The sequence below is a fragment of the Styela clava genome, chromosome 15 (genome assembly GCF_964204865.1).
Source record: "Styela clava chromosome 15, kaStyClav1.hap1.2, whole genome shotgun sequence".
Taxonomy (NCBI): Eukaryota; Metazoa; Chordata; class Ascidiacea; order Stolidobranchia; family Styelidae; genus Styela; species Styela clava.
Window position 1 is genome coordinate 6,950,575 of NC_135264.1, and position 26,332 is coordinate 6,976,906.

Sequence of the window (26,332 nt, forward strand, 5' to 3'; positions counted from 1 at the left end):
AATTGATTTTATTGAGCCTTATTAAACGAATAAAATAAAAAAGAGCAGTGAAATCTTCTGTCCATTCTTGTCTGCTGTAGAAACTTTTAAAAATGAAACGAGTAACCAGTGGTGTTTACTATCAAAGAAGTTTCCTTTTTTGATACTTTTTAGTATTCTAAGTACTAAGTTAGGAAGCGAACGTTTTTGTGTTATAAAAATTTGAAAATTCATTCGACAACTACCAATAATACTGAGATAAATACTTACTTAAACAATCCACAGGACATAAAAACGCTAAGGAGTGTCGCTTCATAAATTTGTTTTGAGATCCAAACTAAAACAACAACAAAAAATGGAAAAACAAAGGAAGTTATTGATGCATAGCTATAAATTAAGGCGATATTATCTTGCAAAAATACAGGTGGACAAAATTAATGACTTTATGAGATTTACAAAATTTGTCATGAATATGGTATAAAATATGGTTACAATACACCCAGGTTCGCCAATTTTGTAAATGCAAGGTGTATTACTTTTTGCAATACAGGTCATGGTGCATTGCGGATGAAAATTTGATTTTTTAATAAAAATTAGAAAGAGGGATAGTTTTACAGTGCTTTATAACACAACTATTACTTTACAACTTTATCTTAATAATATGCGTAACAGAAAATAATAAATATTTTTCTAGAAAATGGATCAATATTTCGCGACACACTTATACTTACATGTTCGTCATTTGTGTCATTCTCCAGTACAAGTGGCACGGTTACACTAGAGTTTGTGGATAATGAATATTGATTTTTCATAGAACACCACTTTTGCTTATTACACGTCACTTCAACTTGACTGAAAATCCTGCCAAATGTGTATTTGTCAGTGTAAAAACCTGAATATACTAATTCCGACACCAAATATGATAGTTAAGATATTGTTGTTCAAGATATTCAAACAATTGCATATTTTGAAATCGAAATAGTTCGATTTTGAGAAAAAAAATTTAATTTAATTTTGATTTTAAAACATGATTCATTGATGCTTTTATCAAGTTTTTGATAATATAAAACAAATATCAACTTCAAAAGTAGTAAACAATTGATAGAAAAAATATGGATACAAAAAAGATTTCTAGCCAGCTAATCTAGCCTATGTCCAGTTTTTAAGTAGAAGTAATTTCCTAAATGAGATATAGGACATAAAATAGTTGACTGCATATTGCCACGGGAAAACAGTAGCTTATGTTATATATTTCAGATGGACTTTTTTGGTTTTTCGTCATTATGGATATGTTTGATTTTTCTAGCTTCAGTATTATAATCTGGGAATTTTGAAACCAAAATAGTATATCCCTAAAATGTGGGTAAAAAATAGAGGGATGTGAACAACATGAAAACATTTCGCGTAACTGGAGCTTTCAAAACTTTTTTGAAGTTTAATAATAATGCATAAATTTATTTTTTCACGAGACTTTTTTGCTCTATTACATGTACAAATGTTAAGAGCCCTAAAGCACACACTGCTAATAATAATGAATGAAGCTGGCAGGTTAAAATCTTTAAGAAATAATTCAGTAAGGAAAAATTGTTTTGATCGTGACAGTGCAACCACACGTTGCACTGGCTCTTGGCTCTGTTACAGTATTCTCAGTCACAGTTACATCTGTGACTGTTACAGTATTCAACTTGTAAGTTATTTCTAAACCTAACTCAGACTGATGACGAAATGAAAAATTATGATTCGTGTTATGATTACCATTGTAGTTGACATCAATATGATATATTTACCAGGATTTTTCAATATTTTCTTCTTCATGTTCCTCATGGCGCTTAAGAGAAGCAATTCTGATTGCTATTCTATCTGCATTTAACTCAGGAAGAAATATTCCCAAGATATTTTTGTTCTGTAGTATGGTTGTATAAGACCTCAAACATATGATAGCACTTGCTTCGCTGTTTTTCGAAAGTGGAACTATTTGTAGGTATACATCCGCTTGCACACTATGAAATATATTTTATTGTTTATCATTGCTAGTTAACTTTTTTTCAAAATTGATTTATTTCTATGAAAGATACCTTGGTTTTTGTGTTGTACAAAATTGCATAATACAAGGTAAACCATTTGTACTTTCTCCAATCCATGTAATGTCAGTGCTCTGAATGTAGGAATTAAATGATTTGAATGTTGAGCATGAATAGCATGGAACAAAGAGCATTTAGTATTACACCAATGTTCTGTTTATTTGGTCATGTTCTAGTAGAAGGCATGAGTAAGTATAGCATAAAGAAATTGTCACACAAAAATTGTAGATATTTCAATAATCAAAGCTGTGATTGAAGTGCCAACTTTAGAGTATTGTTACCACAATATTGATTTGCACCAAATTAGGTTGATATGTATGACAATTTTCCCTCGCTTGAAAATTTGCCAAAAAATCTTTATACATTTCTATTCAAATAAAGCTAAATAAATTGAGTTTTTGGAAAAAAAACTACCACATCAAAATACCCTTTTATCAACCAAACCAGGTCAAAGGAAAGCCAGGGATTTGACTGAAGTTCCTGAGTAAATTGAAATTACTTTATTTAATGACACAGTAGTTATTTCTACTTTGGACAGTTACAAAATTAACCAAGTCAGTATTTTAGTAATCGTGCTCAGTAAATGTAACTAGCAGCGAAGCTTGAAAAAAGAAAACTTCAGATAGTAACTGTGAAGATATGTTTTTATAATATATATGAGAACAGGCCTACCTTGTTATGCTGATGATCAATATATAACAATAGAGGTAACAAACACAAAAACACAGCAACAATAGCAATGACTGTGTGGATATATGGTTCCATCGTTGTCACCTAAAAACAAGATTCTACACCATAAAAAAACAACTAGGGACAAATTGAATAACTTTGCGAAATTCATCTTGTTTTTCAATGTAAAAAGCAACTTTATTTTTCCAAATTTATTCTGTGAAAAATAAAACCGAGCATACCACAGCCCTTTTTGCCAGAGCAGCATGAAATCCAATTTCTCTTATAACAGGTGGAAGATCGAAAGAAAATTCAATTAATACAACAGGATATGATTCAAATCCAGACAAAGTAACAATAGGTCCATAAGCTGTTTCTGTGGCAGATAAATCCAAATATTGTGGTTGTACCTATCAGAAATAATAGCAAAAAGCGTAAAAAGCGATATATTTTGAGTTAATAGTTGAATGTCTGTGGATTAATAATTATCAATCGATACTATGCTTACAGTTATTGTATCATATTTAATGAAATATCAAACATAGTTAAAAAAAAAATATTTTTGATATCTCGTATTCATATGCTTGTTTTGAAAACATTATCAATATAGTTTGACAATAAACATATTTTATATAAAATAATTATGAATAAGACCAATTTCTCTGACTTTTTGATTCAGGTTGAAAGGTCCATAAGTTTTTCTTTCTACGGAACCATCATCGGTAGAGAATGATATATTAGTTAAAGCATCACTCGATGACATCACAATAAGATCTTCTATGATGTAAGCATCACCCAAATGAATCTCAATCTGAGAAGAGGAAAAGGTTGAAAATTAAATTTGAATGATCAGTAGTAACTAAATTATTTAATTAATTGAAATTAAATATTTCACCTTCCATGATGTAGAATGTATATCAGGTTTCCATGCTGTTAGTGGATCTCCATCCCACAACCATGATTCATTTGTTGATGATAAGATTGGATAGATGTTTGTTTTCGGTTTTACTTTTCCTGTTTTATAGATGGCATATACAAATTGGTAAATGGGTTGCAAAAAGTATTAGAATTTACCATGCAATGTATATTTTATTTATGTACTTTTTATTTAGTTAGTGGGAAATGAAGGTGAAAGCTATCGTCAAAAATTAGATAGAATTTACATATTTATCTCGGGGAGAGGAAAGCCGATAATACAGATTATTCATCTCATCCAAGTATCAGTTCATATCGGATTTGGAATTAGTAAGCCAGTTGACCCGCGGTTGTATGAACCTCACTACGACAGCGGGGAGTCCAGCAATCCTCTCACACGCAATTATTCCCCACGAAGTTCGTAATTGTGAGCCCAAGCAGGGTAACCGAAGGCTCTGTGGCGGGCGTCCCAGTACAAGTAAATACTATTTTCAGATGTGGTGTTGAGGGCAAAAGAAAATACAAATGTAATATTATCAACTTTATTATACCTACCTGACAAAGCATGCAGACTATTCCCATCCTAATTTCGTAGTGTATTGGGGTTGTAACAACAAGTGATATAACATAAACAATTACAAGTGAAAGCATTTTTATACCTGCTCTTCCCATTTTAGTCTCACTGCTTGAGTTTGTAGACAATGTTTCATTATCAATACGAATACGAAATGTTGATAATCTTGAATTATCAGATGTGTTATTACTTTCATCTGTTCCGTTTTCAAAAACAATTTCAGCCACAATACCTCCAGATGAAAACATGACCAGATTTTTTGATTCGGTCAAGTTATTGTCGATAAGAGTATGATTATCACTCACAGTGGTATTAAAACACTCAATATGAGTGTCTAAGAGAGTGTTCATCGTATTTTCATCAGTTTGGTTTAGAGTGAATATAATTTCCACTCCGCTGTTGTTAGCATCTTGTTCACAGTATTCATTTAGAGTGAGGTTTCCCAATTCATGTGCGATAATATGTTCCAGGACACTTGCTCTGGTGTGGCGCGATTCCATCAACCTTGCGAGTCTTTGTAAAAGCTTAGGATTCTGAGAATTTTCTACATTATCAAGAAGTTGGTTTATCCATCCTATTACTTCTGATCCATCCCCTGGACCTGATATTGCATATGGAATTCGACTACTCAACCAATGAATATCCTCATCCGGAACGTATTCCGTCTGAAAAAACAAGAAATACAAAGATATCATAGTAGAAAAGCGTGAGAAATCTGGTTAACAGGTTGTGAGTCAGGATTATCACAGCATGGAAGAACTTTGACATTTTAATTAATATTGATTATTGAATTCATGGTACTGTATTTTTCAAGAAATATGACCTTTTGGGCCATTTGAACATTGGGCCATGGCCCACTGCTGGGCCACAGAAACATTTCAGTTAGACACAAATTAATTAATAAAAATGGTTAGACTTATTGATAAATTAGTTAAATTTGATTGAATTAGAAATGAATAATAATGCTGTTTCTTTCTACTAAATGGTAATTTTCATTTTAATTATTAAAGTGGAAGAGCCAAGCTTTGCGAAAAGAATTTTTTGTTTTTCCTATAGGTTTTGCCTTTCACCGTAACATGAATAAGCTAATAAACTTATTCTCCAATTCGTAAAATGTGAAATTTCCATTCTCACCTGGAAAGGTATAGCATCCTCCAATGCATCATATTTTGTAGGTAGAAAATTAGCAGTGTCCAGACATTTGAAATCGTCCAAATTTTTTTCCCATATTCCCCTTTCTGAACAAGTTATATTAACTTGAATATCTTGCGTTAAAATCCAACTTTTTGTTCCGTTGTCATCATGAAAAATTGAAATCCAGTGAACAGGATCACATTTTATGGTGAGGCTGAAAAGTAACTCAACTTCAAGTATAGCAAAAAAAAGATTGAAGTTGAACAATATCACTGCGCATTACTTGCTCCCCTGTATGGGATCAGAGGTTCGAATTCTGTGGTAGGCTAACTGTGAGTGGAAAAAGAAAGCACCAGTTAGTTGGGCTTCATCCAGCATCTAACTTAGCCTATGGATATGAAAAAATTAACTCCTATCTTAACCTGGACTGGAAACTAGACTGGTTTCGCGGAACAGCTTCTTCGGAGTGTTTCACACATAAGGGATCGAAATTATGAAAAAAATTGGTCGTCATGGCAAACAGACAGTGGCTGTGCAGTTCGACGCAAGCTATGAGATGAAATCAGTTTTGGGGGGTTAAAACTAAAATTTCGCCATCTCAGTATTTTCTCTCTTCTACTTTGGGATTTTCATCAAGACAAGAAGGCTTGTTTTTTTCAAACTTAAGTTCGCTGTGGAGTGGAATATTTCTCACATCTATAATATTAAACAAGTATGTTATTCCCAAAATATAGCCAAAAACAGTTTCCATTTGCCATTGGATAAACGTGGAATTCCAATTGGAGTCTTCTTACTACTAACGAAAACAAAGAATACGCAGCTAACTTACTTGTGACCAGTAGCCAATGAATCCAATAGTATTCTAGAATTTGGTTTTAATTTAGGACGAGGACACAAAATTCTATCACAAGACAATTTTTCTACCGGTGGAATCCACTTCGCATCATCACCACAAAATAAAGAAAACTGCCGATTTCCATCACTAGCCTTATATCCCTAAAGAGAGAGAAAATATAAAAATAGAAATCAGCCTGTTATAGTGGGCTAGGGTGGGATTTTCAAATTTGTTTGGGAGGAAAGTCGATAATACTTTTTAATCCCAAGATACCAGTTTATGGCAGGTATAGGAATATGCAGGTATGCGTTATATGAATCACACCAGTAGTGCAAGGAGTCCAGCAATTCTCTCGCACATAATAATCCCTTGGATATTTGAACCTGCGAATCCACAAAGTTCGTGATTTAAAACATTTAATATACTTATTCTTACTCGATAGCATGATATCATAATTGTTTCTCTGTAATTATACAGTGGTGGTGGAGAAATTGCTTTGACGTCTCCATTGTCCACTCTTCCTTCATGTTCACATTTGATAGGAACACACTGAAAATAAGAAGTTCCACGAATATGAACAAATAAAAACTTTTTGGAAATAAAGAATGGACATACTAAATGTGGGACGTTTTCGATTTGAATAAATTGTCTTTTTAATAAGATGGTTTCACACCTATGCTCTTAATGAGGTTCTGAACAAGCAGCAACTGTCCTGTTAGTCAGTCAAGTTGGATACTTATGATTCAAACCTTCATTAGTTCATGATGTCAGTTCTAACCTAAGTATGCTTCATTGAATTGAAACAATCTAATATTTACAAACACACTTATGTGTAGTTACACTACCAGTGTCGAGTACGCATCTCTAAACCCAGAGTGGAGTCGAGTCACTGATCATTGAAGGAAGGAGTTTGAGTAATGAACAAATAAATAATCTCAAAATGAGACGGGTCTAATTTGAGTCACAAACCGAGTCATCGAAGCTTTCACCAAACCGTGATTATCTTCGATTCCCAAGTCAAGAAGGCTGTCTAGAATATGAAAGTTTGAGACGATTCCTGTCATTCATATAAGATGAGTCTACGCAACACCGATTTCACCACAAAAAATATTGGAATCTGATCTAGAAAGTCAATTACTATTATTCACTTTGGAGTAATATTCACCTGCAACACCGTCAAGTCCTTGCTCCACATTTTCGTTGCCAGACACGTAGCAGTATCGAATGTATTACCAGGAGAAATCATATATCCTCTATTGCATTGTAATCTTGTGGTTAAATTGAAAGTATTTGCTCCTTGATACTGCAAAAAATTCAGAATATATTCAGATGTGGCGCAACATGCTAAGCGTTAGGAATACGCTCACCATCGCATCTCTGATTACCCTGCATGGGTTCGCAGGTTCGAATCTTATAGGGAATAATTATGTGCGAAAGGATTGCTGGACTCCTCTCCACTGTAGGGTGGTTACGGCTTCCTCCACCATCAAGTTCATGCATCTGAAAACAGACTGCCAACCGGACGAAATGCTGTGGTTCACCATATGCTTTGACAGCCCTAGCGGCTTTTTTTCCCCAAGATAAATATGTAAATTCTATTCTATAAGCTTCTGGCTTGTTAATAATAAAATATTTACCGTTCCGTATCTAGGTGGTTCCAAAGGCATAGGGCACATAACAGGAGTGCAAGAAATACTTTTTGGATGAGGCGTCCATAATCCTGTCGCTTCGCATTGTAAAATCATTTGACTTTGAGGCTCGTAACCTAAATGCGGATGTGATTACTTTAAATAGAACTGGTTGATCATACAGTAGTTAATTTTGTTTGTCCAAGTGAATCTAACTTTGGTCGTTGGTAGTGGAAGTATGAAAAAAATGGATTTGTGTAGCTGTTGAATTATTTAGAATTTTAATTACATTATGAAAATTTTGAATTTCATTAAATCAAGCTGTCTGAATATGAATATCATTTCATATGTATCTCAGATGAAAGTATAAACAATAAGAAAAATAAATCTTGCTTTGGGATATTTTCGGAATTATGAATATTATAAAATTTTTCTAAAAATTCACTTTCTGTTAGTACCGTGATTTTGCTAATTACTAAAATCTACTAAAATATTTGAAATCCAAATATATTTGGGAAAAAAAAATTATTTTGATCAAGATATTCCTTGCGTCAAAAGACTCATACCTTCGTCACATATAATCTCAATGACGCTAGTAACAGGAAAAAAATCAGTTTGATTAGTTCCGCCTTGAATAAATCTGTATTCAGAATTAAGAATAATTGGTTCCTGGCATGATACTGGGACACATTTTCCCTCTGGGATCCATCTCCCATCTTCACCACAAGATAATGTAGCCGATCTCACACCCGGTACGAACCAATGAGTTGACATGCAACTGACCTGATAAATAATAAAAAAAAATAGTGAAATGGTCTGATCAACGAACAACGGAGAAAAATTTGAATATTGCAATTCAAAATCTTAGTTCATAAAAGGCAATAGACAAGTAGACTTTATAATTACATAATTGGAATTGAGGGTCTGATCATGAGTCGGCAAATTGTGGCCCGCGAACAAATGTTATGTGGCCCTCGCACAGGAATGGAATTTGCAGGTGCATCGTAAAGTTTATTGTGCCGATTTTGATAGGCAATTCGATCAACCGTACGATATCGGAAATGTTCATATTTGGCCTGCTAGCACATAATTTTGCCAACCACTGCTTTAAACGAATGAAAAATTCCCATAATAAAACCATAAATAACCATAAATGTTAAAAGAGGTTAATATAAATATTTTTAAAAACAAGTATCTAGATTCTAGGAGAAAAAGCAAAGAATAGGTAAAAGAATTTGTATCCAATGGCCCATGATTATGTAAACCAGTGCAAAATTTGGAATTAGACTTAAAAAAAAGGTCGTCTTCTGGCGACTTTTTCCTTCAAGTACTGAAAAAGTGAAATTGATTCAATAACTGCGATCTAACAACAAAAACAACCAGTGTTGAATTTAAATATAAATGACCTGTAACTTAGCTCCCAGAGAAGCATCAGGTGGTTTGATCCAAGCTGCATTAGGATCATCAATCTCGTCAGGACAAAATATAGGTTCACAGTCATGTTTTGGTACTCCATGGCTCCATTCACCATTCGATTTACATCTTAAATTAGGTGCAATTAAAGTAAATAATTACAGAATAATTAGAAAATATTCAAAAACAAAACATCAGTAAAAAATTCTGGCCCTCAAATAACATATTTAAAAAATGACCCTACATCCTGAATTAGGTGCAATCAAATCAATTAATTTAATGAAAAACAGAAAAAACTAATTTCAGGTACCGGTAACTGTTTTGGCCCCAAATAGCATACTTCAAAAATGAATATATTTAATTAAGATATATTAAAAATTTCAGTTGAGCAGTTTGTTCTCAGATAACATACTTTAAAAATTGCCTTACATCCTAAATTAGGTACAATTAAATTAATTAATTATCGAATATTTAAAAAATAATGATATTTATTTATTTGATATGAGATTAAAAAAAAAGTTTCAGTTAAAATGAAAAAATTTCGATCCTTCAAAATAATAGAATTTTTTAATATAGCAGCCAGCTTGTACATAAACTTGTTCAGAGTGAACAAACGTGCTAAAAGTGTGGTTTAAATATATATTTTAAAAGCAAAGCATGAATGTATGGTAGCATTTCCAGCAATACTTACATTGTCTTATGAATTCTTCGTTTGAAAGTACGAAAAAACAGGCCAGGAGGACATTCATATACCACAGCTGCTTTATATTTAGAAACACGTTCAGGAAAAGTACGATTAATTTTATAAATATGATTTTCGTTTGGTTCTGTTATTGGTAACTTCTCGCATGTAACTATGACACATCTCACGGCCTGTAGTGGGTCAGGAGTCCATAAACCATCAGAACATGTGACATCAAGCGTGAACGACTGAAAATAAGAAATATTTGAATATCACAATCGAGACCTCATTTTCTAAAGTCAACAAGTTTGCAATCCCAACTTTTTATAAAAAAAAATTGCTCAATTCTCCGTCATATCAGGGATGACTTAAACCAGATAATTACCATTCTGAATACATTCTGAACAGCAGGGGTATAGCCTAGAAAATAAATAATTCCAAATTTACTTTTATATTGGATTCTTTTGGGCATCCATAAGTAACATACATTCAATAAATAAAATTCCTTCTGAGAAAAGTTAATAGTAACTAGTAAAAGATAACAAAGAAATATCATTTCAATATTGTCCTTATTACACTAACCTTATAAAAGCCTCGACTTATCCAAGTTCCATTTTTACATTTATATTGTGCAGTTTCATGAACACCACCAAATTCATCTACCGTTCTGTTGTATTTTATAAGTTTGGAATTCTTAACAGGAGGTGGACGATAACATTCAATAGGAATACATGTTTTGTCAACAACCCATTCTCTTGATATTGAACACGATACCATGAAATTTTTTACTCTATTTGCAATGTGGAAATCTGAAAAATATTATAGTTAATGAACATTTATTGGATGAAAAAGGATATATATACTGAATAATAATTTTTTGTGTAGTTTGTGTCAAGCCAATGTACAGCTCAATTCTAATGATGAAATGATTCTTATGATTGGATTCACTCCTAGACAACTCTTACTCATATATATTTTCATTTTCTCCAGGCATGGACATAACTATATAACTATAGTCGCACTGAAAATTTGGCTTATACACACAGAACTCTGATCGTACTAATTCTCTTCTGCAATCATTCGCTGTGATAGGTGCGTGTTGCGATTTGTAGGGCCGGCTTATTTGAGAATTTTTATAAATTCACTGTTTTAGAGGCTTATATGCGAGGTTATATGAATGCTGGGGGTTTGTGGGCGGTTGTGTACAGGCAACTATATTTCTAGTCCATATCAGCCATACACTAATTTATTGTAAAAATGAAAATCAATCAAATTTTCTCATTTCGAGCTATGCTTTCTTATTAATGATCCTCGCACAGCATATAGGTGAGATTATTTTGAAAATATTGTTTTCCTTACATCGCTTTAACAAACAAAACAAAATTGGCAAGAAGTTTCAAAGTTTTATTAGCAATAGCCATTAGGTTAATTGTTCTAATTCGATAAAGGTAACTTTGCACTAATGCATATTTTGAAAAAATGAAAACTAATCTAACCTTTTTTACACCTGTAAGTCCAATAAGAACCAAAATAATTATCCCCAGATATTGCAACAGCATGTTTTAATATAGGAAGTGAAGTACATGAGACATTGACACAGCGGACAAGATTTATTGGTAATGGAGTCCATCTTCCATCATTCTAAAATTAAGAAGGTTATGTTTATGCTAGTAACGAACATAAAATAAAATTTCATTTCATCCATAAAGAGAGCAAACTTCATTAGAGTAATGAAACTTACCTCACAACGTACTTTTACTGATTGTTGTTTTATATCAAACACTTTACCCATGACACAGTAATACGTTGCTTCTTCGGTATAAGTAGTTCGATCGTATTGCACGTAACTGCCTTCGATATGAAGAGGAATTCCGCAGTCAATAACTGCAAAATCAGGATCAAACACTTTTTAAAATAATATATATTTTGTGATACCATAAAAAATGAACTATGTATCTAGATAAGAATGATATTAACATGCCATGATAAAATATGCCAGGAAAGCAATAATATTGGTAACCCCATAGGGTCTCGAGCCCCCAGTGGGCCGCAAAGAGCCAGATCCGATCTTTCGTGAGATTAAAAGTATTACCAGTTTTAGTTTTTTATTCAATTTTTCTGTATTATCAAATTTTACTTTGATTTTATTTTAGTTTCTGGGGGTCAAAAAATTGGGCCGCGCCAAGTGGGTCGCGGTGAAAAAAATTTAAATAAAATAGTCGAATGCCAAATTGATCTTAAAAAAAAATATGCCGACAAGAATACAGCAATAATGTGGCGAACTTACATTGACAATGATATTCTTTTGGATCAGGACTCCAATTTGAATATTCGTTACATGTAATTTCAAGTGCGTCTTCACCATGCGACCAGCTGTATCCATCCAAACAATAATAATGAATCGTTGTGTTGTATTTGATTGATTTGCCAGCACGATATGAATATGGAATTTCTGGTGGAATAGAACATTTTACAGGCTCACAAGTACGATCATCAGGTCTTGGGCTCCATCTTTGAAAAATGAAAGGTTTAAAGCAGACATTGCCTTGACATATGCCTTCTAACCAGATTTTCTATGATGTGGTCAAAATGGACAATTCAAAAACTATTTGTTCCTGGAAATACCATAGCAAGGCCAAATGAAATTACAATAAAATAAAAGTGTCTGGCAGGTGAAAGAAAAACGTGGTTTCATTGTTCCTAAATAAAGTACCATTATATTGTGAAGTGAGTCAAAGACCATAGTTGTATTGGTATTACCTGCCATGGTCTGGTATGACCATAGCTACATAGCTTACCGGTAGATAAAATGAGACACGATTTTTGATAGTAATTTCATATCAGGGAAAAATGAATCAAAGATCATACATGGCCTTTATCTGGTTAAACCATATATGAGGCTAATTTAACCAAAGACTATAATATTACCACTATAAATATGTGAGTTAAAAACACCAGTATTGCCTGGTATTACCATAATAAGCTCAAATGAGGTAAAAGCATGGTTTCTGACTGGTATTACCATAAACCCGAATGATTTTTTAAACAAAATCTTTCATTATAAATCTGAATGAGTTGAAAACCATGGTGTCTGGTATTACCATAATAAGCTCAAATGAGTTGAAAGCATGGGTTCTGACTGGTATTGCCATAAGCCCAAATGAGTTTAAACAATATTTTCCATTAAAAATCTAAATGAGTTGAAAACCATGGTGTCTGGCATTATCACAATAAGCTTAAATGAGTTAAAAGCATGGTTTCTTACTGGTATTACCATAGGCCCAACGAGACCAAATGATTTGAAACAATATTCTCCACGTGGCATTACCATAGCAAAGAATTCCTTAGTAGAATTACCATGATGACATAAATCACAGACATAAACTTACACATTGTTATAGCACATAGTTGTAAAGAACTTTGTTCTTGACAACAAAGAAGGTGAAAACATCAGACCATCATTGCATGTGAATTTCGCAACAACAACCTCCATAGAATTCACGAATCGTGTGTATGTTGCACCTTTTATCTAAAAATTTAGCATATTAGAATAAAATGAAGTTTAATGAAATGAAGGTAATCACTTTGTGGAGAGGAAAACTTATAAAACTTAAAACATATGGCATACCAAGGCATCTCAACTGTTTATAAGTCCATGTCGGGTTTTGAGATTACCGTAGTTAGCCAGCTATTTGTATCAGATGCATCCACGTGGCAACGGAGGAAGCCGCAACCGATTGTGGTTACGTGAACCAGCGAGGAGTCTAGCAATCATCTCACACATAATTATCCCCCACATGATTCGCAAAGTAATCAGAAGTGCGGCAAGGGTATTCAGCATGATACACCATATCGCTGAGCCAAATACTTCAAATCTTGCTAATGGTACCATTGCTTGGCAACATAAACCAACCATCCATTCTACAATTACTATTCTAAACAGTCACAAACTTACATCGGGCAGAAGTGGACATCCACATAGAACACAATCCACATATCTTGGGTCAGGAAACCAATTTCCATTCGATAAACATTCAGAATTGATTTGGATAGTTCTGTTCTCAATCCAATAGTGCTCATCACAGATGAAATTAAGTTGCGTACTGTAATGAAAACAGGTTAGTATATGAATAGGATAAAAAAACAGTTCAAAGAAAACGATATGTGCAGATTACAAATACACAAATTTTAATGAATGTTTTAAAACAAAATATACAAGCAGAACTTTTCTCTAATCCGACAGTCATTCAGGTAGCCAGTTTTTAAAGTTTTGAACTATAGTATATTGGAATTTAAAATCGAAACATAGATCAGGACAAAAACAAGGCATTTCGATAATATTCAAAAACAAATGACAAGCCATTATGCACTTTTTATTATTAATACATTAGAATGATACGATGGGCTGAGTTTTTTTTTGAAGTATGATGCATGGTCTGAAACAAGAAATTTGATAAATCTTTTTAATTTCAACTTTGGTATTTGATTAAGCTAATATCCAAAAAATAACACTGGAGATACATGTATACGGACAATTCCAAAATGACAAATTCACGAGAAATGGTACACTTATCAGCCAGAAGCAACTATACAGTGACTACACTTTTAAGGCGAAATTGCTCAAAGTACGGTTACATGCATTCACTCAGAAGTGGACAAAACTCATCTCTGAGCAAAGTTATGGATGACGATTAAAATGCTACAAGATACTTAGACTATATATATCTTAGGTATGTGTTCATTTCTTTACCCGGCTTTGTAATATGGTTCATCATATTTTCCTAATGCCTTCAAATGCTTTGAAGATAAATCTAAATTTATTGGATAATTGCAGGTAACAGGAAAGCAATTCACTACTGCTGTTGGATCAGGATCAAAGCTAGGTCCTTTACATCTGGCAGTAAAAGTTGTTATATTTCCTTCCATCCAATAATCTGAAAACAAAAGATTGGATTCTGGTAGTACTATGGCACGTAAAAGTGACAATACTACGATTTTGTGAATAATATGACTGTTGATATTTCATAAATATTACATATTTACCAGCACATTAAAGAAAACAAACAGAACATATCATAATTTTGACATTAGGATTTTACGTTTTTTTTAATGAGATCTTTGGCACATTATAAATGGCGCTGGAAAAGCATACACTTATGCATATTATGGAGATGAAATGATTTGAAAAAATCTTTCTCCCTCGATATACTGCCTGTGTACCATCGTAACTTATAGTGCCGCTAGTTGGCAATCGATTTGAACCCTCACAAGATCTTCAAATTTGTGATACCAACAGTGTTTTTTAAAATTATCATTTGTTTGACACATTGGACAGAACAAGGATCTGGAAAAGTATATGCCGATGTATAAAACGATATTATGTTTTGCCGAATTTTCTTTTGATATATTCCTATTCTATGTACCATAATTTATTACGCTCTCGGTGGATAATCAATTTGAATCATAATCTGGTCTCTACTATGTGATGCTAAGTAAAATGTGGCAATGTTTAGTCAAAGGTTAACTTACACCCATACACATTTAATTAAACCTATTGTGATTAGCAGGGTTGTGTTGAAATTTTCAATTGACTCCAATACCGTTCACCATTATAAGTCTAAGATTTAGACTCCTGACTTCAAATCATCGAAAACATTAAAATTTTGACAAACTAGAATCTGAATACACAAAGCAAACTCACTTTCATGGCATTCATAATACACAGGTTCTGACTGTAAGTAGGCTGGAGGTAAAAGTCGTGTTGCATGTGGAACTACCGGTGGTGCTAAACAATCAAAATCATCATCAGCGACACATTGCTCTTCACTAGGTTCCCATATTCCTTCCCCTGAACATGTCACTTTCCATTTCTGCTTGCCTTTGTTAACACTCCATCCCTAAGATTTACAAATATAACTTGAGAGATATCCTTAAATTAGCGTACTTTTGTATCACTCTCATACAGGGACCACCACTTGATACTTTTTTTTTATAAAATATTTAAAACTGCTAGGTTGGCGCAACAATATCAACAAACTAAAAAATCTTACAGTTGTACAAGTATATTCTGCTTCATCCTGAAAGTCAGTACCGGATAAGATTTCATATCTGGCATGTCGAACAAGATTTGGATTGCCACAAGATACAGGAATACATACATCGCCTGGAATGATACAAAAAAGTGACCAAAATGTCAGCTTTTCCGAAACACTCGATGGACATCGCCATGAGAGAGCAATGTGGGATGAATATGCCAGAATTTTAATGCAGGGCATATAAGCATATAATGTTATCCACAACAATTGTACAGAACATATTTTACAGACCATATTATAAGGCTCAATGTCAATAGATTGCTTAGATTGGATTTTATTCATACATAAGGCGCATTGGACTATCAGATGCAACAATTTTTATAGCAATACCATACTGGTTTGAGGTTTAGACAATGATTCGACAAGAGAATAAGTGCGCCTTATGGTCTGTAAAATACAGTATATAAATTGTGCGAATAGCCTGAAATAAAGTGATTCGAATCCGTTGAAAAATTATTCTGCAAAGCCTGGTACGATTAGCAGGTTACAAGACATTAGCAGGTTACAAGACATAGTAGCACCAAAATATTAACCTGGAAATTCAGGCAGCCATTTTGCTTCAGGTGAGCAAGTCAAATCCATTGTTTTTCCTACATCAGGTTTAAAAAGTTTGTATCCAAATATACAAGAAACTTCAATAATTGCACCCCGTCCTCTTGCATTAGAATCATTAAGATGTCTTGGTCCCAAATGTGGGCATTTTACTCTGGAGCAGTAGAACTGAAAAAAAAATTCTATTCAGAATACTACTTATTAAAAGATTCAGTGGTTCTTAGGCTTGCGCGTAATTTATGGATTTACCGAATTATTTCGAGTTACGGAGGGGATGTTACGAATTACGTAAAGTCATAATTATTGGTCGAGCATTTTGGCGATTGAAACGACAAACGAGCTCTCTTAAAAGCAGTCAATTCCCTCAATTGTAAAAAATGAAAGTTTAATAAAAAGAAGAAGTCAGAGTTCCGGTAGTCGCAGCCGTTTTTCTTTCTCTTGTTTCGCAGGAGGGAGAACGCATGACACGTTGCCACCCCTGTTTAAGAAAAATTTTTGATGTGAAATTTCATCTACAAAAAAGAATTACGATTGCGCAACTTGGTTTCCCGGGTGAAAACGATATTATATTGTGCGTTATCACCGTATTGCAATTAACACCGCAGACTTGATAAAATTGATCGCATAAAATTGGGACCGTTAATTTGGGAAGGTGATAAAGAAAAATCAAAGCTAACACAAAAGATGAAAACCAGAATAAAATTAATTTGAATTTACTCCTTGAAATTTGTCTTTAACATCTGTCAAGTGGATTCAAGTGGTTGTTATGATAGGTTTAAATGTATGAAAAAATATCGCGAGCACGGGGTCATTACATAATCGATATCACCGTAACTACGAAATTGATTTTTGGCAATTACGTGCGAGCCCAGTGGTTCTATTGATAAATTAAAAGCTCTGTTTTCGTTAGATTGCTCTATTCCAGTGGTTCCCAAACATTTTAATATCGTTACCCTAAATCAAGTTACCAAATTATCCCTCCCTTCCATAAAGTAAAAATTTTAGCGTGTGATTTATCAAATTTTAATAACTATACAACTAGAACATAAGAATCTTTGAACACAAGAACAACGTCCTGATTTACTCTCAGTGGGGAAGGTGATACTGTTTCTGTATCATCGTTCATCACCAATCGTGAGCTTATTTCAATGTCTCCAGTGAGAATCCAACTTCACAGCAATAAATTGAACTAAAAATGAGTGTGTGACCAACTACATTAGGATGTAGCAGCAAATTGTCCAGGACAGTTGAACGTTGGAATTACCCCTTAAAAATGTCAAATCATCCTTTTGGGGTAATTACCCTCAGTTTGAGAACCACTGCTCTATTCCATACAACATGTTATATTTTATAAAATTGTTTGATCATTATGTGATATTCAACATGTTTGCTCGAAACAAGGCTCTGTTCAAGCAACTTTGAGACAGAAAGCTACTGAGTTTAGAAAAACAAAATTCTTTCTGGTTTTACAAAAAATTAGAGGAAAATTATTATAAGCAACAATTCAATATACACAAAAATAATCATAGCCAGAGGAACGAAGTTTAACAGCACAAATAGAACTTATAATCCTAAATCAATACCTTCCAAGGATCTGGATACCATGTTCCATTGTCCCTACAAGTCACATCAGCATATATCGACTCCAATTCTTCAAAATACCAGCCTAAACGACATTTGTATGTAACCTGTGAAGAGATGAGAAAATATAGATGTGTCATATTTAGTAATGTCTAGAATAGAGCTTACATTGTATTCAGGGATAACTAAATTAAACTTCAGATGAAACGTTACAGAAATATATTTGTGTTATTGTATAGCAAGACTATTGAAACACCAACCTTGGAATCCTTTGTATTTACTCCTAGTTGTCCAGCTTTTGTTTTTACGATATCAACATGAGGAAACATAGGAAGATTTGTGCAAGTTATTGGAACACAAGTTTTCATTAACCAACTAGGTACATCATAATCAATATCACCAAGACACGTTCTTCTTTGCTGAAATGTAATTGAAAAAGAAATATTATATAATTCAACATAGTAAAACCTATAATGGCATAAGATCAGGTCTAGAAGTAGGCAATTTTGTGAAAACATTTTTGCATTCGAAGTTGTTGATTTGTTTTTATGACTTGTACATACAAATCATAATCAAATTACAAGTGTTAAAAACTTTATATTAAATACTCATACCTTTACAAGAGCAGGTGAAATCCAGAATCCAGGTTTGCATTCGTATTCTACATTTGTCCCATATTTAACAGATGTATCATTTTCATTAGGTTTCATAGTAGTTATAATTTCAGGAATAGCAGTTGTATAATTAACCAAATTTATGGTTTCATTTGGCAACATAGATATATTTGAGATTTCAATCTCGATTTCTGGTTTAGGTTTGGGATCAAGAATTATTTTATGATATGCGTGACTCAATTTGGCAATATCGATACACGAAGATAGAAAACATGGGTTTGAAGCAGGAGGGGGGTCCCAGAACCCAGTTGCATTACATTTCATACTGATTTGATCATCGTCCAACAAAAATTGATGTCCCTCCACACAGGTCAAAAATGCAGTCGCTCCAATAGGGACTGAAAACAAACAATTATTACGAAATGTAGAAAATCTAAAAAAAGTAAATTTCAATTCAATCATTAAGTACTGCAGAGTGAACCAGAAAACAGAGCCATGTTATTTGAAAATTTTCGTGCAAAGTGTCTTCAATCAATAAACCTTTTTCATACAATGACAAGTGTTAAATAATTTTTTTCCATTTTAGTAAAAGTAATTAATGAATATATGGGTTCGTTATTTTTAGTATGGGTAGTATGACAATTATGATAAATACTTTCGCATCACTTGAGACATAAGCTTGTCCTTGTCAGTGCAAATACCTCAAGTATGTGACTGGCGATTATATTTGAACTATCACCAAACAGATTCCTATATTTGCAACTATGATTTACTGCTATCTCTACCATAAGACATCTTAAGAATAGCATTTTTATAGACTTTTGTTATGAACAAAGCCCTGTATAAGCACCTACTGATATCTAACAATATGTAGGAAGCTCCTATTTCTAAAAAGACTCGTATCTTGTCAGTTCTGCATTGCATACTCAATTTATTACATTCTGGGTGTGATCATGGTATTTGAAGCCGAGATGTGTAACCCGCAAACATCAACACAGGTGAGTATAACGCTGCAACTGCTAGGCCACTTCCCCAACAAAAGTATAAGTTTTGAATAAGTATTCAAAATGAGGAGAAAAAAAATTGGGAGCAGAATATATGAGTATAGCTAACTAGTTTAACATTTAAGTTACATGGGTGTGTCTCAAAGGCTGTGCAGAATAAACAACAATTCCACTGCTTTAATAAAATTCCCCCGAATAACTATCTTCATTACCTTTTGCCTTCCTGTCGTCATAATTAAGTAAATTCTGTTGCACTGACGTCTCAGGTTTCTTACAATATGTCGGAACACAATCAGTAGCCATAGGATCAGGTACCCAGTCACCCATGCTATTACATTGCAAAAGTAGGGACTGAGTACCACGATATGAAACAAAATGATTTTTGTTGCATATGAGTCGTGCTGCACTACCGTAAGTAGTTCTGTGTGAATGGAAAGAATGAACAAAATATTATTATTTGATTAGATTAACGTAGTACAATGTGAGAACGTCCATGATCTTTATTAGACATGTGGGTGACGTGGTGCATCCATTTTACTAAGGAAAAAAACTCATGGCGCACTTACACGAAAAAGATGCTGCTTTCAAACAAAACTCAATTTTGTGATCGTTAATGTGTACTTTATGCCTTTTAAGGTTTGTAAGCATGTAGGTCATCAATGATGTGCCACAAACACAAAAAACTAGTCTTACCTTACTCAAACTTTAAATTAAACTTCAATTGGAAATGAGAAGCCCTGCTTACCCTGCTAATGTCTTAACCACTCCCTGGCTATTTGTTCTAGGAATTCCACAGTTGATTGGATGACATAGTAATGCGTTCACAGGTGGAAACCATTTTGCATCATATTCACAAATGGAAATTCTGGATTTCAAACCACCATGCATTAAATATCCGACATCACATGTTACTGAAACTTTTGATCCTATCTCGTTTCCATTGCCTAATATAGCAAAATAACAATATATTAAACCGACAATTTTATCAGACTATAACTCAAGAGTACTGAGAATTTTTGTTGAATGACCGCACCACACTTTCTTGACCTTTTATCGATGAATTACTAATAAATTCTATCAAAATAATTATTTTGAAGCCTGGTTTGCCTGCAATGAAAGTGAAGGTCGTGGTAAAATCTCTTTTGACATTGACTTATGTTAAAATAAAATAGCAATTAAATTTGAAAGATTTGGAACCACTACTGATACCCAACATCGCTGAAATAGAGTTGAAGTTCTGTCTTTCGAGCAAGATTATGCAAGGACATTGGTTTTAATAATTTTAAATATTCTCTGTATTGATAAGTTCCACTTTATTTTAGTTCCAGGAGTACGCAAACATATTTGGCTATGCCAAGTGGGTCATGATAAAAAAAGTTTGAAGAAAACTGCCATAGACACAGCGAAGCATATTTGTGCTGCTGTCTAGATGTATAATCTACTTATAGTAAAACATCCACATCACTTGATTAAACAGCTGCAATGCCTCCAAATCCGATAGAAATGTTTGAATGGACAGTGTTACCAGGTTTGAGATGGAAAATTTTTTTTGATGAATCCTGTAAACCAGTGGTCGGCAACCACCGGGCCACGGCCCATCGCCGGTCCGCGGAAAGGTTATTGCCGGTCCAACAGTAAACCAGACAAACACAACACCAGAGGTCGGGAAAAATGCGGCCCGCCAGCTAATTTGTTGCGGCCCTTGAACGACCCGACATTCAATAAATAAAACAAAAATTAATCACAAATTTATTATTGTCTTTACATGGATTTATGTGGTGACAAGTGCTGCTGTACGGCGCTTCTTATGTAACAAGTAGCGTCAGTTGTATGTCGTTCGAGGTAATTTTGATTTTTAAAGTTTGAAAATGTCTGGAAAACGGAGCGACGCGGGTCAAGCATTTCAAAGTGCTTGAACGGAAAAATATTTTTCTTTCTTGCGCATTCCAAAACTGGTTTGCTCGATATGCCCAGTCAGCATCGCAGTTGTTGAGGGTTTCAATGTTAAACTCGTTACGAAACAAGTCGTCGAAAATTCGACCCCGGGACTGCGCCACAGCTCATCTGTGCGACAATGCAAAACGTGTAATGTGCACGTTCGGAAGAACATATGGCCTTGAGCAGCTTTACCTAAAATGCATTACACTTAGATTAAATTTCGTACTCGCTTGTCAGATCATCATTTGGACGACGAGTTGCCATAAAACATCATCTTTCACATTGATAATAAGTACATAAAAACAATGTATTATTGAATAATAAAACGCCACCTATACATCTCATTGGGACAGGCTTCCAACACAGCAATAGAAGAGTAGCAATGCGAATGCGCCATAATTTAAAGTTTAATTATGGTAGTGATTGTTCGAAGGCGGAAATATTGCGGCCCGCGCGCTACCAGAAATGTTTATATTTGGCCCGCAAATACATGAAGTTTGCCGACCACTGCATAACACTATTGAGCAACATGTCTGATTTCATATACAATTGCCATGTCAGTATGTCGCAATAATGCTGGGTCAATTGTTTTCTCCATGTCTTTCATCAGTCCGACTAAGATCTCCCCAACAAAACGATACAGGCATTGTTAACCTTCCCGAAATCTTAATGTGAGGCCTGATTTTCAGTATTGATAACTACAAAAACGATATAGGCTGGAAGTAAGAAACACGCTACGTGTGTCAATGTCGACCATATCTCGAATATGGGAACAGTTAATGGCCATCAAACAAATACAGACATCACATTAAATAGCATCACCGTCGTTTTTAGTATATTGTCAACATAAATTTCCTAATGCATATAATTAATTGCATAGGCCTAGTTCGTTTGTATAAAGGTGGTCCGCCGAAAGTTTGGTCAAGCTTTACCGGTCCGTCACTTAAAAAAGGTTGCCGACCACTGCTGTAAACTGATAGAAAGAAACTTAAATCACAAAGACAGTTGTGGGACACAAAGACATGTTGGGTCGCACGCTAGACAGCCCTACTAACAAAACAAAAAAATCTACAACAAAAAAATCTTTAAAAATAAGTTTGTTATGTATCTGTGTATGTATGCAAAGAATGTCAACATACCGATAATAGTTGCATTTTTTATTCTTGTTTTTAAGTCTTGTAAAGTATCACATCCAGAAAAATAACAGGCAGCAATATCAGGATCAGGTTCCCACTTGCCATCAATACCACAAGTTATAGAAAACGAATCTGATGTATCGTCATATGTTCGACCATCTTCACATTGGTATAATACCTGTATAAATTTAACATGTAATTGGAAAAAAACACCAATAGAATAAAACAGTAAAAATATTCATCCGCTCAAGTTCCTCTAAGTGTATTTAAGTATGTGTGACTTTGCTTTGGGCAGAGTTAAAGGAAAAAATATCTATTTTAGTGGAATATACAAGCTTTATTCCTCCCTAATTATGCATATAAACTACGAGTACTTTAATTGTTCAATATTTGATGGATTCTTCATGGCGTTATGTGCCAGTTGCACTCTCGTATCCGTACAGTTTAGAATTAGATAGTTTATAGGTGTGCATAAATAAGTATTATGTTAATATTGGAAATTTAAGAAAAATAATAATGCAAAGCAAAATTCTGCACAAGAACGACAAAACTTCTGAATGGGGGGCAATTCCTTCCCTGGTTGGGAGACATGACTGTATCAATTTTTTCTGACCGTTGTTATGAACTGACCATCTGAGAAAGCCCAAATTTTATCAGATGAAAACTTACAAAAAAAAAATTTGTAAAGCGCGAAATGTGACGCAATACCTTTAAACCAATCAATATAACACCAAAAAATCTAAAATAATTTTAAATCTGTATGTCAGAAAAATAAGTTTAGAGCAAAAATTATAGTATACAAACTTGTCACAAATTGCACTTATGTAGTGATAATTACTCAAGTACCAATACCACAATTTCATGTATGATCATAAGTCAAAATAAATTAGACCTAAAAAGTCATTAACGAACCTTTTTCCCAACAGGTGAATTTCCTATAGAATCATCTTCAGTTGTAGCAAAAGGCACACTGGGTGGTTGTTTGCAGAATACTCTTGAACAAGTTGCGTCATCAGGCATCCATGTCCCAGTATAACTACATCTTACTGTCTTCGAAAATTGGTCTTTACCAAACCACCAACCAGTAGCACAAGCCAATTTGAACTGGTAAAAAAAAAGATAAATAAAACAAGAAAGCAATTTTTAAAATATGGTCACAAAGTGCAAATGTTCGCATTTGTCATATAAAAGTATTCCCATATGTTATATAAAAATGTTCCCATATCTACATGAAAGTGTCAAGTCAAATATCGAGTCCCATTAGACATTTTATTTCAAATAAAAACAGAAGTAATAGTCTTCTAGCGTTTCAAACATCTTACTGAAATTTAAGTTGAATTAAGTACTGAAAATTTAAAATAAATCTTTTCCATTATTCAAGTAGAAAAGCAATGTTTTCACCATAAAACAACATCTACAATCACAACAATAATTTATCAAAATGACCATACGTACACTTTGTGTCCAAAAAAAATCAATAAATATTTCATTATACATTTCTAACTAAACACTACTGATGACATTGCTTGAGTGGGACAGTACCAGATTTATGATTTCGATATACATATATACTTTACTGATATAACTATAATAACCAATAATTATCATACTACAAAAAATATAACATAATAATGACATTAAAAAATTCGGAGTAAATTAAATGAGTAACCATTGGGTATATCAAGACATATATAGCATATCAATACAAACTTAGTTTAATACTATACAATAATTCAAGAACAACAAGGCAAAATAAGCCTCTGTAAAACCCCAATAATTCGGAAACAGTACTTTTGGGCCTGGCATCCTAGACTACTTGAACACAAACGGAAATTCAAGTGTTGAATATTCTTTTTCCCATTTCGTGAATTAAAATATTTATGGCTTCAGTTATTTTGGGTCACCTTGTAAACATACTTGAGATAACAAACTTACTGCACTTCCAAAATTATATTTTTTGGGATAGGCTTTTATAGCAGCATTTTTTGGTATATCAAATTCTCTCGGACATTCAACGGGTACACAGGTCAAACTTTCAGGAGGCCTTGACCATGAACCATCTCTTCCACATGCGATCATTTGATATCGTTTCATTGATGTTGTGAACCACATTCCTTTTTGACAAGTGATTCGAACTTCGGACATGAATGACCAGCCTTTTGTGCCTGGAAATATTTTTGCTGTAATGAGCACTAGACGGTAACTTGTAAGAAGTGCATATCGATATAGGTCTAATTGGAATGGCCGCAATTTATTTAGTTCAACTAAACTTCCCCAATTTATTACAGAACACTATGAACTAATTTGAAGCAATGAACTAATTTGAAGCATAGTTCTGGCAGCTGGACTAGAATTGATATGTTATGGGTTTAGATTAGTAAAAAAATTGTAGGCAAATGGCTAGGATGAGCCTCTAAAGTTGGATTCATAGCAAAATTAGTTGATGTTGTACCCAAAGTTAGATCATGGATGGGTCGACTCTGAGAATAACAAATACGAGCAACAAGCATAAACCAGGCTTCACCATAATACTGCATTCTTGGCTTTTTTTGACCGAGCCAAATTAAAATTTTATTTTTCCCAGATGGAACGACCAAAAGCAAACTCTGTAACTTGTGAGGTGAACACAATAGGACAGAAGACTTCATGGAAGCTATATGGTCGCTCCTGTTGTGTTAGTTGGTATCTATTATCTTGAAATAGGAATTACTAGACAGTTAAAGCAGATATCAACATGTGCATTGAACAGAATAATTTATATTTTCCTGGAAAAGTTTTTTGTCCAAGATACAGTTGGGTATAATCAAACTTCAATAAGGGTAACATAAAAAAAAACTCATGATATTACTGAAATTATTACCGAAACTAAGAAGGGGTTCAAATTCTAAATAAATTTTTATAAAAGTAATCAAGAAATTTATTGGTTCTATATTTTGCATCACCCTGTATAGCACTGCTTCAATTCCTAAAAATCGTGAGTCACAATACAATATACCTTTAGAAGCTACAGCGTGCAACACTCCCTTAAATGGTTTACATGTGGTCGGAACGCATTCTATATTTTCAATATCAGGTGACCATTCTCCAAGATTTTCACATGTAATCACAACAGTTGATGTTTTCTTTACAACTCCAATAAATTTATGTCCGTGAATACAAGTAACAGAGACTGTTTCTTTGTAACCAACTGAAGGTACTACATAAAAAAAGTAAAAAAGTCAGACTTCTAATATTGACAATCGAAATGAAATCTTGAACAGAAATAAACATGTATTAATTCGACCAAGCATTTTTAACAGACAATTCAACAAGAGTGTGCTGAAGCTTTTGCAATATTTTTTTTTTTGGAGTTGACCAAAATTTTTCTAGTCAGACTCAAAAATTTCTGTCAGTCAGAAGTTTGAGTCGATTACAAATAAGAAAACGTCTAATATCAGAAACGATAAAAAGATATCATTTAAAAACCCAAATTTTCACTTTAATAACCTTTTTCAAAAGCATA

The 26,332-nt window shown here is 33.7% G+C and overlaps 1 protein-coding gene across 1 annotated transcript in view; it reads right to left on the reverse strand.

Annotated features, from left to right (window-relative positions):
* The window catches only part of LOC120334588 (uncharacterized), a 78,414-nt gene that overhangs the window by 23,455 nt on the left and 28,627 nt on the right, over positions 1–26,332 (reverse strand). The window contains exons 43-78 of the mRNA XM_078109429.1: positions 25,826–26,026; positions 24,766–24,995; positions 23,743–23,934; positions 22,834–23,008; positions 20,502–20,700; positions 19,969–20,177; positions 18,753–19,150; positions 18,399–18,557; positions 18,141–18,245; positions 16,539–16,725; positions 15,961–16,073; positions 15,612–15,807; positions 14,661–14,844; positions 13,866–14,013; positions 13,300–13,439; positions 12,198–12,421; positions 11,652–11,794; positions 11,407–11,551; positions 10,493–10,719; positions 9,920–10,158; positions 9,222–9,357; positions 8,382–8,598; positions 7,825–7,952; positions 7,353–7,490; positions 6,623–6,736; positions 6,182–6,348; positions 5,353–5,566; positions 4,304–4,883; positions 3,625–3,743; positions 3,397–3,540; positions 2,972–3,139; positions 2,733–2,834; positions 2,055–2,134; positions 1,767–1,979; positions 711–840; positions 250–316 (exon numbers count right to left, since the gene is read on the reverse strand). Coding sequence (XP_077965555.1) covers positions 250–316; positions 711–840; positions 1,767–1,979; positions 2,055–2,134; positions 2,733–2,834; positions 2,972–3,139; positions 3,397–3,540; positions 3,625–3,743; positions 4,304–4,883; positions 5,353–5,566; positions 6,182–6,348; positions 6,623–6,736; positions 7,353–7,490; positions 7,825–7,952; positions 8,382–8,598; positions 9,222–9,357; positions 9,920–10,158; positions 10,493–10,719; positions 11,407–11,551; positions 11,652–11,794; positions 12,198–12,421; positions 13,300–13,439; positions 13,866–14,013; positions 14,661–14,844; positions 15,612–15,807; positions 15,961–16,073; positions 16,539–16,725; positions 18,141–18,245; positions 18,399–18,557; positions 18,753–19,150; positions 19,969–20,177; positions 20,502–20,700; positions 22,834–23,008; positions 23,743–23,934; positions 24,766–24,995; positions 25,826–26,026 — 6,531 coding nt within the window. The remainder of the gene's footprint in view (positions 1–249; positions 317–710; positions 841–1,766; positions 1,980–2,054; positions 2,135–2,732; positions 2,835–2,971; positions 3,140–3,396; positions 3,541–3,624; positions 3,744–4,303; positions 4,884–5,352; positions 5,567–6,181; positions 6,349–6,622; positions 6,737–7,352; positions 7,491–7,824; positions 7,953–8,381; positions 8,599–9,221; positions 9,358–9,919; positions 10,159–10,492; positions 10,720–11,406; positions 11,552–11,651; positions 11,795–12,197; positions 12,422–13,299; positions 13,440–13,865; positions 14,014–14,660; positions 14,845–15,611; positions 15,808–15,960; positions 16,074–16,538; positions 16,726–18,140; positions 18,246–18,398; positions 18,558–18,752; positions 19,151–19,968; positions 20,178–20,501; positions 20,701–22,833; positions 23,009–23,742; positions 23,935–24,765; positions 24,996–25,825; positions 26,027–26,332) is intronic.